General features: G+C 59.9%; 2 protein-coding genes across 8 annotated transcripts in view; both read right to left on the reverse strand.

The window, feature by feature from the left end:
* Positions 1 to 883: 883 nt before the first annotated feature.
* MTSS2 (MTSS I-BAR domain containing 2) lies at positions 884 to 12,260 on the reverse strand. Of its 7 annotated transcripts, none has more exons than XM_041400513.1 (15): positions 12,140 to 12,260; positions 8,383 to 8,444; positions 8,204 to 8,277; positions 6,343 to 6,427; positions 6,069 to 6,160; positions 5,910 to 5,984; positions 5,644 to 5,652; positions 5,037 to 5,194; positions 4,849 to 4,956; positions 4,676 to 4,773; positions 3,963 to 4,170; positions 3,155 to 3,229; positions 2,764 to 2,940; positions 2,504 to 2,669; positions 884 to 1,814 (listed from the first exon to the last, which is right to left on the reverse strand). In XM_041400513.1, exons 1-15 carry the CDS (start codon positions 12,206 to 12,208, stop codon positions 1,042 to 1,044), a joined length of 2,229 nt encoding a protein of 742 aa, XP_041256447.1. In that variant the 5' UTR covers positions 12,209 to 12,260; the 3' UTR covers positions 884 to 1,041. The 7 variants fall into 7 exon arrangements, with proteins under 7 accessions (XP_041256447.1, XP_041256446.1, XP_041256443.1 ...); XM_041400512.1 differs by having other exon boundaries at positions 3,963 to 4,173; XM_041400509.1 differs by lacking the exon at positions 12,140 to 12,260 and adding an exon at positions 8,758 to 9,604 and having other exon boundaries at positions 3,963 to 4,173.
* Positions 8,249 to 12,269, reverse strand: part of VAC14 (VAC14 component of PIKFYVE complex) — a 65,039-nt gene continuing 61,018 nt past the window's right edge. Inside the window, exons 20-21 of the transcript XR_005952372.1 lie at positions 8,383 to 8,444; positions 8,249 to 8,277 (exon numbers count right to left, since the gene is read on the reverse strand). The gene's annotated coding sequence lies outside the window, so the exon portion shown is untranslated. The remainder of the gene's footprint in view (positions 8,278 to 8,382; positions 8,445 to 12,269) is intronic.

Genomic DNA, 12,269 nt, shown 5'->3' on the forward strand with positions numbered 1-12,269 from the left:
GGGGGCGGGCTGAGGGGCTGCGATGCGACAGACAGCGGGGCTATGTACAGCAGGGGCCGCGGGTTGTGCTTTCCTCCAGCCGCCGGCAGAAAGCTGCTTTGCCTGGGGGTCTGAGTCAAACCTGCCGTGCCTGACCCACCTCCGAGCGGGGTCTGTGGGTGCCGAGCCAGGGGGAGGGGGTTTGCAGGGGGTCCCAAGTGATCCTTGTGAGGGAGGGCGAAGTGGAGGTTCAGCATCCTCAGTCCCTGCACCCTGGTGTCCCCACAAGGCGGAGGGGATTGCAGTGCCTCTACCCCCACCCCCCCACCCTCTCACATGTCCCCCACTTCTTCTTCCCCCCTGCACCCCCAGCCCGTTTCTTCTGCCCCCCTGGAATGAGGCTGAGCTGTCCTGGCCCCAAGCAGGCAGCTGGGGGGAATGGGGCCAGGGCCCCCCACTCCTGGTGCTCCTGGTGCTCCACGGCTGCCACAGCCCTGCTGGCACCATCCTCTCCTGCTGCGGCTGGGGCCACCCGCCTGCGCCCGAGGGACAGAAAACAGAGAGGAGAGGGAGGGAAAGCGAGAGGGGAACGGGAAGAGAGAAACAAAGGGAAAGAGCTGAAAAAAAGGAAAGGACAAAAAAGAGGAAAATAGAAGGGAGGAGAAAAAGAGTTTAAAAGAAATTAAAAGAAAAAGAGTTAAAAAGAAAGGGAAAAAAAATTGTTAAAAAGAAAGGAAAAGAAAAAGAGGACAAGAAGAGGAAAAGAAGAAAAATGGGAAAATGAAGAAAATAAGAAAAGAGAAGGAAAAGTGACATACAAGAACAGAAGAAAAAAGCCAAGGGAAAAAAATAGGAAAAAGAAGGGGAGAAAAAGAGGAGAAAGAGGACCAAAGAGAGAGCAAGTGAAGGAGGGATGCAGGGAGAGGGCAGGGCAGGAGGAGACAGGAGGGCAGGAAGCAGGGGGCACCAGGAGGGGAGGGCAGCGGGTGCCGGCGGGTGGGGGCTCCTGGGGAGGCAGGGCTGTCCCGGGGGTCCATGGGCCACGGCGGGCACGGGGCATCATCACGATATCCGCGGGGCCGACCTGTCATTGGTGACGGTCCTGCGCAGGCGCACCCCGCGCCGGATGGCCACCAGCATGTCTTCGGCCGGGGGGTCCATGGAGGCCGCGGGGGGCGGCGCGGGGGTCTCCTCGCTGGGGCCGGACCCCACGAGGGCGGTGGGGAAGGGGAACTGGCCTTCCCCCAGGGCGTGGGCGCCGGCCACCAGCTCCCCAATCTTCTCCACCAAACTGTGCCGGTTGGCAGCCAACTGCTGGTCCTCCTCTTCCTCAGCGGAGAGGTGCTGGCCGGCCCCGGGGTAGACAGAGATCTCCATGGCACCGCCACCCCAGGCGGTGTTGGGAAGGCTCAGCCGCTTGGGCGAAGCTTTGGCAAAATCCAGGGGGTTTGGAGAGGCATCATCAGCATAGAAGACGCACTCCTCGCTGCCCACCCGTGTAGGGCCGGCATAGCCAGGGGAGTCGGGCACCGTGGGGGTCTTCACGGGGACGATGGGGGGTCGGATGGGGATGGGGCCGGCGTTGGAGAGTGTGCGGCGGACCGAGGGCTTGGTGGAGGGCGTGCGGCGGATGGTGGCCACCCCCGGGGTGGTGCCGGCCGGCAGGTTGGTGCCGCTGGGCAGCCCGGCGGTGGAGGCGGGACGCTTGGTCTGGATCATCCGCCGGTAGTTCTGGGCGATGTTGCTGTTGCGTGGGATGGTGGAGGACTTGTCGAAATCGCTCTGGGGGTCACACTCCACGTCGCCGTTCACCGAGTAGCAGTCGTAGTCGGAGCCTGGGGAGGGAGCAGCACCATCAGCGTGGCTGGGGGGCAGCGGGTAGCCAAGCTCAGCCATGTCATTAAAGCCAGCCCCAGCCACTTCCAGCACAGCACAACAACAACCAAATTCAACTACCGTGATCGTCATACAACCACTACTGTCCCAGTCATTGCTGGCACAACATGCTCACCATCAAACACAAACATCACCACTGGAGGGAAAGCACAGTCACCCCAGCCATTACACTGAAATCACAGCCAAACCCAACTGTCACCATCACAACCATCCCAATCACAGCCAATCTCCACTGTCACCACCACATGCTCATAACTGGCTCAGCTATCATCATGCCAACATCATAACAGATGTGGTTATTTGATCTCCAACTACAGACTCTGTTGTCATCACCTACCATCTGCCACTATCTCCACCTGTACTCAACCTCTGTGCACAGACACATCACCACATCACCTGTCATGGCACTTCCTGGCACAACTGCACCCACCGAGCCCCAGCTAACACCAAAATAACCAGGAAAAGCTGTGGTTATTTGTTGCACCAGACCCTACACAGCATGACTGTAGCCTGATGCTCTGACACCCAGAGCACACAGCTGTGCCCCAGGATCACCAAAACCTCTGTTGTGACCTTCCCCACTCTAAGTGCCATTTCAGGTGGTCCCAGGTATCCCCAGTGCCAGTACCTTGGGAAGGGATGGTGTCCTCAGAGCAGGAGGGGGTGGTGGTCTGCGTGCTGTAGCCACTGGAGTACTGCAGCGAGTCCCGGCTGCTCTTCTGGTGCTCCAAGCTCAGCCCACGGGTCAAGACCATGGCCAGGTCGCTGGCGGCAGGGGACACCTCCTCCCCATGCTGCTGGGGCAAAGGGCACTGTCAGCACCCTGCTTCCTCCTCTGGGAGTCCCCAGGAGCCCCCACCTCTGTGCCCTCCCTGCCACAGCTGGTACCTTGGCAGCAATTGTAGCCGGTGACATCCGGGGCCTGGGAGCGTCCTCGCCTCCGATGCCCGGGTACCCCCCAGCAGGAGAGCCCATCTCGGCTTCCCGCAGGTGCTCCACGCGGTCCTTGCGCCGCTGCAGGGTAGGGACCACCGGCTGGTCATAGGGGCTGGCCTTGGACCAGTCCTGCAACGGGCAAGGCATGCGGTTCATGCTGGTGACACTGGGACCGGGAGTGTGGCAGGAAGTCTCAAGCTGATGTCCCCCGAGTCAAGCCACGGGTGCCGCTCAGGATGCTCTGCCCCATGCGGGAAGGGAGGGGAGGGTCTGGGGGCTGAACCCGTGAAGTGAGGGGGAACCACGTGTGAAATGGAACCCTGGTGGGACGGCAAGGACTAACCGAGGTGGGGGAGCTGCACTCGCTAACTGACTGGCAGGTTTCGGATGCCTCTGAGGACGCCGAGCTGGAGGACTTCTGCTGTGCCGTGACGAGCCGAGAGCCGGAAGGTGAGAGAAGAGGCAGTTAGCAAGCAAAGCCAGAGCCATGACCCCGGTTAGAGCAGCGCCCACAGCTCCCTGGCTGAGCGAGGCCCCCAGCCCTCCTCCCCTCTGGCTGTGGCTGCAGGATGGCGAGCAGGATGTGACCTTGGCAGCAGGGTCAAGAACTGGGATGATGCACTGCCCCAACCCTTCCCCCTTCTCACCCCAAGCCATGCAGAGCCAAGAGGTATTTCGGGGAGTGGGGCCCTTGCTGGGTTGGTGATGCCAGGTTAGCATGGACAGACAGGAATGGCAACTCCCTGGGGATCCCGAAGCATCCTTGGCACTGGGGATGGTGCAGCATGAAGGGGAAGCTTTGCTTCATGCTGCCTGGAGGGGGGCACAAACTGGGTATTACGGGGCTGTGGTGATTGGGAAACACCTTGTTCTCCTGGCACAGGGAGAGGGATATCTGTGCCTCATCCCTGGAGGAATTAATTGATAGGGTTTCTCTGCCGTGTGGCCCAGGATGCCCACAATTATGGCAGGCACCATCAATATTCCCAATATTTATTTCCCGTGATGCCAACACAGATGGAAATAGTTCTGAGGGTGGGTCTCATCACCTCTGCACTGGACCCTTGCCTTGCACCCATCACCACCCACCCATTCTATGGAAGGGGAAACTGAGGCACGGAGGTTGGCAGCACGGACCACCCTCCCTGTACCTGGCTGGTGATGTCCGAGGGCATGGGGGAAGGCGGTTTGGAATAAGCGGCGTCCTGGGAGATGAAGCCGGAGTCGTGGGAGGAGACGCTGGAGAGGCGGGTGGCGGCGGCGGGGGGCTGCGCCAGGCTGCGGTAGCGATAGGTGGAACTGGGTGAGCAGGTCTGAGCCCCGCCGGGCCACGCCATGCCACCCTTGGCACTGCTAACGCTGCTGGGGGGGCGCCGGGGGGACGGGGACACGCCGGTGGGGAGGACAAAGGAAGGAAAAGAGAATTTAAGACAAAGGTTCGGAGGTGGCAGGATGGCCAGCGCCCTGCCACACATCCCAACATGGGGAAACTGAGGCATGTAGTCATCCTGGGGGTGTCCCTTTGCCTTCTGGGGTGGCCCTGCGGCAGGGAACAGGCTGGGGGACATGACAGAGGTGGTATGCTTGCCCCCAGACACCCATGCACAGCACACATCATCCCCAGACCCCAGGACAGGGCATGTGTCGGGCCCCCATCCTGCCCCATAGGTCCACCAGCCCTGCCCAGTGTGCCAAGACCAATTCCTCCATAATAATGGGAGCCACCTGCCCATACGGACATGAGAAGGTGGACATGCACCTTGTGAGCATCCCCAAAGGCCGTAAGCATCATTAACCCACTGAGGTTAACGAAGAGGGCTGGATTTCCTGGCTGTGGTTGGGTGTGGAGCCCACCTCACCATACCTGCACATGCTGGACTTGCGAGAGCTGGAGCTGCTGGGTGAGGATGGGGGCGTCTGGTAGGACCAGCTGTAGTCAGAGCCCTTCAGGTCCTTGATCACCTGCAGGAAAGATGGGGTCTCAGTCCCCCCAAAGATGGCCCCTGCTCCCCTGACCCCTGGCTCGCCCCTACTGACCTGCTCACTGGCGGGGGGCAACTTGTGTGGCTCAGCGGTGAGCACCACCAGATCCTCGATGATGCCCTGCAGGTGGGTGATCTCTCCCAGCATGGTGAGCTCCCCGTTCTGAGGACAGGTAAGAGAGAGCATCAGCACCCACTGGGCAGAAGGAACCACCCTCGACCCTCCCAGCCCCCAGCACTCACCACCACGGGCTGCAGGAAGGTGATGAAGGTGCAGAAGCGGCCCCGCTCCTCGATGAGGGCTTTGCGGACCGCCTGCTTCTCCGTCTCCTCCAGCAGCAGGTACATGTCATTGACATCCTGCAGCGCGTTGTCCAGCTGGGGCTGCAGGTCCCCCTTCCCTGAGAGAGGGGGCACTGTCAGCACTGGGCTCCCCTGACACCCTCCCCAGTCTGCTGGCGGTGCCACTGCCAAGCCAAGGCCATTCCCCCAGCTTGGGGACATCACCCCATCCTCACACTCCAGCACATACCACAGGTCTCCCACTCTGCCCATTCCCTGGAAGGTCCAGGAGCACCCTCACCCCACAGCAGCCCTGGGCAGGGGGCTTTTCTGTCACCCCATCCCCATCCCTGGCACTTGGGACCTGAGGACCCCTTGGGCTGCCACACGGTGAGTCTGGCATCGCCTCAGGACATGGGGTGCAGGCTAAGCTAAGCTAAAAGCAGGGTGAGGGTGGGAACAGGGAGCGGATGGATGGACGGACAGACAGACAGAGGCTGGGGAGACTGGGGGGAGTAGATGAGGAAGCAGAGAGGGGGCCGGTGGTGGGGGGCAGCGGTTCACTTACCAAGTAGCTCTACAGGAAGGATGTGGAGGGGAGGGAAGAGAGAAGGAGACAGAGAAAACTTGTGAAAAGAGGCCGAAGGCTGGGGCGCATGCCCCGCCTCCCCGCCACCCCCGGGGCCGTGCTGGCACCTCCCTTTCTACAGGGGGGCAGCAGGACCCCCCTAGTGCCCACCCCGCTGTTGGCAGTGCCACAGCCAGGATACCGGCCCTGGCTGGGGGTGCTGCAGAGGGGCTGGTGGGGGCACCCCCCAGGAGACCCCCTCTCACCTTTGCGAGCCTTTTTCTGGAGCTTGAGGGTGTCAGAGGACTTCTTCTTGATCTCATGGCGTGCTCGCTTGTACTCTGGGGGTGCAGAAGTGCTGTCAGAGGGGACCCCTGCCCAGCAGCGCAGCCACCCTGCACAGATCCATCCTGCCCCCCTCGTACCTTTCGCATGGTCCTTGTCCAGCTGATTGGCAGTTTTCTTCCAGTCCTCAATCCTGTCCTGCAAAGGGTTTATCAGGCTCTCCATGAGGGCACTGGAGCAGGGAGAGAGAAGCAGAGAGTGTGGGAGAGCGCCGGAGCCAGGGGGGAGCCATTCCCCCATGCCGTGCCCAGCCAGCAGCCAGCATCCCCTTCTTCAGCGAGGGAACCAGCCTGGCCAGGCCGTGTCACCGACACCCGTGGGTTTGGAGGCAAAGCTGATCCTGGTCCCACTTACTTGGTGAACTGCCGGAGCTTGGCCTCGATGCTGCGGTGCCGCATGCACATCCGGGTCAGCGCCGAGCCGATGTCCCTCGTGGCACCTGGTGGGGACAAGGCGCTGCTGACAAGGGGCAGGGACACCCCCCAACACCCCCACACCAGTCCCAGCCCAGTTTGTACAGTGGCAGGAGGGTGGCTCGTGACAGGGACGATCAGTGCTGGGATGCACTGGGCACTGGGGACACTTTAGGAAGGAGGTGGCTTGTTTTTTCCCCATGATAAATCCACAAAATAAATAAATAAATAAATAAATAATCCACTAACTAATACGTGAAACACTAAATATCGCCTCTGGAGGCTTTGAAATTAGAACCCGCTGCCATTTTTTCCTGGTTTGTCTTAGATTTGGTGCTGGGAAGGGAAGCAATGAGGTACCCTGGCTTAGTTCCAGGCAGTCAGCTCTGTCCCACACCTCCAGGCACAATCCCGAGTGGATAAAAAGGGAGTCCAAACTCCTCGGGGGGATATTTGCCAGCAGCAGATAGCAGGAACATCCTTTTCAGGTGAAACCGCTGCCAACGCTGAAGCCTAAGGATGGCCACGTGGTGGCAGTGCTGCTGGCAATTCCCACGGAAAACGGAAATCAAAAATCCTTGGGTGCAAACTAAGGAGTGACATTCAGCCTTCCTCTCCACTAAAAAAGCCTCCAAAAAAACCTCCCACCCCTTTACAGAAGTTTTGGATGTCCCTCAGTCTCCCAGTGCTATGGAAATAGGGGAACCCATGAGCCACGGCCTTCTCCTACACTGGGGTAGTCTCCTAATCCAGCTCCTAATGCTCTTATCCCAGCTCCTGCTGCTTCTAATCCGATTCTCATGCACTGTGTGCAAGGCCAGCAGCCAGCCCCCACTCAGTGCCTCAGTTTCCCCATGATGCTGCTCTGCTGTCCACCCTCCCAAAAAGCCCTGCAGGTACAGCAGCACTACAGGGTGACACTGACTCCTGTGGTGCTGGTCCCTAGCTGTCCCTGGCATTGCTCCTGTGCCTCCTCCTTGCTCTGACTGCCCGGGATGACAGGGAGCTGGAGAAGCCCTAATCCCCCTGGTGCAGTGGGCTAGTGGGTTTGGAGGCAAAGCTGATCCTGGCTCAAGCTGCTGCCTCCACCTCCTCCTCCTCCTCCTCCTCCTTGCGTGGCTCCAGATGGCCTGGATGCCGCCAGTCTGCGAACCAGCCCGGGACCATCTGCTTGGCAGAAGCCAAGCGGTGGGAAGTGGCTCCTCGTTGCCAGCAGGCACCCGCAGAGGGTCTGGGGATCCTTCCCCCTCACTCCCCAACAGTATGGGGGACCCCACATGCAGCCTTGGCTCTTGAGTCACCTCCCTGGTGAGTTAGGGTTTGTCCCCAAAACAGTGAAGCTCGGACTCCTGAATCTCCCTCTAACTAAATCCCCTTCTCTGGAGAGCTCCGGAGCAGCTGGGACCCCCCTGGGAACTTCCCAGATGGGTGCCAGGGACAAGGAAGGTGGACTCTGCATCCCAGGGGGCTGAGATGGGTGCAGGAGACCCTGACGTGGGGCTGAGCCCCCTGAATGTCCCAGCCCTACCAGAAAATGTGGCTAAGCACCCATGGGTGGTGAGGAGCAGCACCCACATGGGTGCCCACCACCTTCCCCCTCCCCACTCCATCCTTTCAATGCTGCTTCCCAGGGAATGGTCCACCTTGGTGTGGGAACATCAAGGACATCTCTCTGTGGACGGTGATGCTGCTGCTTGAAGTCCACCCAAGAAATGTGGGCAGGGGACACCCCACAGGGGACACTCACCACTGTCCCCCTGCCCAGACAAGCCTGGGCCCACCCCCAGGAGAGAGGACCCTACCTCGGGTGTTGGTGGCCATGTCAGCCACTTTCTGGAAGGCATCCAGGAAGGCAACTGCGGCCAGCACCGTGGTCCTGAGGCAGAGAGAGCGAGGGGGGAGCTCAGTGGGTGTGGGACACCTGGGATGTGCCAACGAGGAGGGGGGTCCCCCATGTCCCACCCCACCTCTGGCCACTCACCTGAGCTGGGAGTGCAGCTTGGTGGCCTTCGAGTTGAAATCCTCCCATATGGGGTAGGAGCTCTGCAAGGAGGAAGGGCGATGGTGAGAGACAGGGACCCTCACCCCCTGCACTGCTTCCCCAGCCAGGGGAGAGACAGGGCAGCTCAGTAGCTTCTCTGATGGCTAATAAAGGCTGAACACAACTCTTTTCCCTCCTGATTTTTTCTCTTTCCAGTCTGGCCACCCAAACTTATAGACCATGGAGATCTCAGGATTTTGAGTGATTTCTTCCTCATTGAGGGCATGAAATGAAGAATCTTTAAGAATCTGGCCAGCAGCAGAGGAGACACCCCCAGCTGCAGCTTCCCCCCAAAGCACTGGTGGCCAAACTCACCTCACAGAGAGCTCCAATCGCACAGCCAGGAGCCCCAGTGCTCCCCTCCCCTGAGCCCAAGGACCGACAGGGCAGGTTGGGGTCCCTGAAGCCCTGAATGGGGCAGTTATGTGGGGACAGGGACAGGGCACAGGTGCTTGGGAGGCCACCCCAGTACTGTGCCAATGAGGCCACTCCTGGCAGGGCCATCTGTGCAAGGCCATTCCCACTGCCCTTGTGGCAAGGCTATTCCAGGGCTGTCCTGGTGCAACCATTCCAGTGAAGTCATCTCAGGGCAGTCCCAGTGCCACCATCCCAGTGAGGCCATCCCAGGGCTGTGCTGCTGCCACCATCCCAGCAAGGCCATCTCAGTGCCACTGTTTCCCAGTGAAGCCAGTCCCAGTAGACCATGCTGGTGCCATTCCAGTGAGGACTCTCCCAGTAATGCCAGCTGCAGTGCCATCCCAGCAAGGCCATCCTGGTGCCATCACAACAAGGCTGATCCTGATCCACCATACAGCCAGGCTATCCCAGTGTCACCATCCCAGCAAGGCCAGTCCATGTTGTCCTGGTGAGATTAATCCTGGTGCTGTCTTGACAAGGCCATCCCAGTGTCACCTTGCATGGCCAGTACCGGTGCCATCAATCCAGTGAAGCTATCCAGGTGCCACCATCCTGGCAAGGCCATTCCAATGCTGTTCCAGTGAAGCTGGTCCCAGTGCTACTATCCCAGCAAAGCCATTCCAGTAGGACCAGTCCTGGTGTCATCATCCTGGTGAAGCCATGCTGGTGCTGCTATCCTAGCAAGGTCAATCCTGGTCCTGTTGTCCCAGTGACAAAATCCGGGTGCTATCCTGGTCTCACCATCCGATGGCAGTGACAAGCAACTGTAAACTCCCCTAGGGCAGCCACCAGGCTGTACATTGCCACACATCCCCCTGGGCACTATGGCTTGGGGGCAGCTTTGGGGACAAGTTTGCACTGAGGGAGCATCTGTAAACTCCCCTAGGGCAGCCACTAGGCTGGGACGTGTACATTGCCACACATCCCCCTGGGCACTATGGCTTGGGGGCAGCTTTGGGGACAAGTTTGCACTGAGGGAGCATGAGACCAGCCCAGCATTTTCTGGGACTCTGAAAGCCCCTATTTCCTCATGAGTCAGCAAAGAAACTGTTTGAGGGTGCCACTTCACACTGGTGGCAGTGACTCCCTCATTGTGGGTCCCCAGGGACTGTCATTGCCAGAGGACTGGGCCACCATTCCTGGGCCACTGGCTCTGGGCCACCTTCCTTGGCCACCCTGAGCAGGGCAAGTGAGGCTCCCCTGTAGAAGGGAGCAGGGTGATGCCCCCAAACCCCTGTGATGCCAGGCATGAGGAGGATGGGGAAGAGGACAATGGGCACAAGGACATGCCAAGGTCACTCAGGGACACTGAGCACACAAGGAGAGGCAACAGGAATGAAGCCAGCTTAGGGACTGTCACCAACAAACAAATTCTCCCCACCACAGGCCAAGGGGTGCTGGAATAGCCATCCACCACCAAAATAAGGTCCCTTTGCCCTGTGACCAGCACAGGGGGCCCAGCCATAGGACCATAAGCACATCACTGCCCTTCAATGCCAGCAGTTCTTCAGGCAGAGAGTTACTTGTCCCCCAGTGCCCATGCCAGAACACCCACATGGCTGGGAGATGGGGACAGCACACCCTTAGGTGCCACTGGCACACTGTGCAGGGCACGAGCTGAGGCCCATCTGCAGTGTGGTGGGGATTTCCTCCTTTTTCATCATTTTTCTTTAATCTTTTCTACCTTCAAATGACATGAAACTGACTCCATCCCGGTCTCCTCGGGTGAGGGGTTCCCAGTCCAACCGCATCCGGATGGTGCTGGGCACGTCCCTGGGAGGTGACAGCTCTGGGCTGGCTTATCCCCTCTGAAGCCTCAGCAGGGGAATGGGGAAACTGAGGCAGGGGCTGCCCCCACCTCCCCCCTGGGAGTGTGGGACTCAGCTGGGCTGCCTGGGGTGAAGGCGTTTGGGAGAGGGAGCTGATCACCCCGGCTCAGTTTTGCACCAACCCTGGATCCCTCTGCCCTGGGGAGAGTTGGGATTTTTTCCCTGGAGCTTTTCTGCCAGCCCTGAGCCAGAGTCCGGCTGCAGAGCCACCACTGCCCCTCGAAGGGGTTAATCTCCTTCCCAGCAAGGCTTTTATTTTTTTTTTTATCCCCTCTCCCCTGCTTTGGCAATGACAGCATTGTCTGGACGGGTCTGCAGCATGAAGAGAGGAAGAGGAGGAGGAGGAGGAGGAGATGGAGGAAGAGAGCGTTTGCCTCCCAAAAATGACTAGGGCTAAACCCCAGCACTGAAGCTGGCTGTGGGAATTTTGCTTCCCCGAGATGAAGAAATATGGCTGGTCCCCTCCTCCCCACTCAGCCTCTGGTCAGAAATGCCCCCCAGCATTTTTAGTTTATTTTTTTTGAAATGAAAACAAACAAACAAAAAGGTTTTTTTAAACATGGCCCCATCCTGCTCCCAGGGAGGGTGGAGGCAATATCCTCTTCCCGGGTTAGGAAACGGGATCAAGGAGCTAGGGGACCTTTTTGTTCCACTGGTGTCAGCCCCAATGGGTCTGACAGAAATCCAGGCTGGGCATGGGGCAGGGGGAGCAGGGACAGCATGATGCCTGAAGTGGGTGGCAATGCCCGGTGTGGGGCCAGTGGTACCTGGCGAGGGGCAGTGATGCCTGGTCCGTGTCACCCGACAAGGGGCTCGGGCACCTGGGGATGGATACAGGGCTGATATGGAGCTAGGATCCCCAGCATGGGCTCCAATGCCCAGTGCAGGGCCCCGATGCATATTATGGGGTTGATGTGGGGCTCCGGCACCTAGTGCCACCCTCTGACACCCAGTGTGAGACCTTGATGCCCGACATGGTGCTCTGATACCCAGTGAAGGATAACAGGGCTGCAACACCCAGAACGGGGCTCCGATAGCCAGCGATGGATCTGGGGATGATGTGGGGCTGCAATCCCCAGGATGGAGCTCCAATATCCAACGCTAGATACAGAGATGATGGAGGGCTGCCATCTCCAGGGCTCCGATGCCCAACACAGAGCTCCGATGCCCAGTAAGGGGCTGATGTGGGGCTCTGGGAATCCGTGCCGGGCTCTGACAGCCGATGTGGGACCCCGACACTCGCTGTGGGGCTGATGTTCGGGCTCCGACACCCGATGCGGGGTTCCAATCCCCATCTCGCGGCTGGGCAGCAGAGCCCCGGTACCCACCGCGGGACGGGCACCGGCGGCAGCGCGGGGGCTGCCTGGGGCAGCCGGGTGCTGGGGGGATGGTGCGGGGGGAGCGCTGTCACGACAGCAAAACCGGGGCGCGGGGGGGGGGGAATCCCCTACCTTCATGTCGTTGATGATGGCTTGGAAGAGGCCGCCAAGGGCTCCGCACTCCTTCTCCGCCGTCTCCATCGCGGCGCTGCGGCAGCCCGGGGCGGGCGGCGCCGCCGGGGGAGGCCGCGGCGGCGGGCCA

Source organism: Onychostruthus taczanowskii, unplaced genomic scaffold (assembly GCF_017590055.1).
Source record: "Onychostruthus taczanowskii isolate IOZ18803 unplaced genomic scaffold, ASM1759005v1 scaffold18, whole genome shotgun sequence".
NCBI classification, from domain to species: Eukaryota; Metazoa; Chordata; class Aves; order Passeriformes; family Passeridae; genus Onychostruthus; species Onychostruthus taczanowskii.

Coding starts and splice junctions, on each gene's coding strand:
- MTSS2 (XM_041400509.1), bottom strand. CDS start 8,946: ATGGCCCTGCCAGGAGTGGCCTCATTGGCACAGTACTGGGGTGGCCTC. Junction 4,957..5,036: donor CCTTCCTGCAGCCCGTGGTG/GTGAGTGCTGGG, acceptor ACCTGTCCTCAG/AACGGGGAGCTCACCATGCT. Junction 2,941..3,154: donor AGTGCAGCTCCCCCACCTCG/GTTAGTCCTTGC, acceptor TGCCCGTTGCAG/GACTGGTCCAAGGCCAGCCC.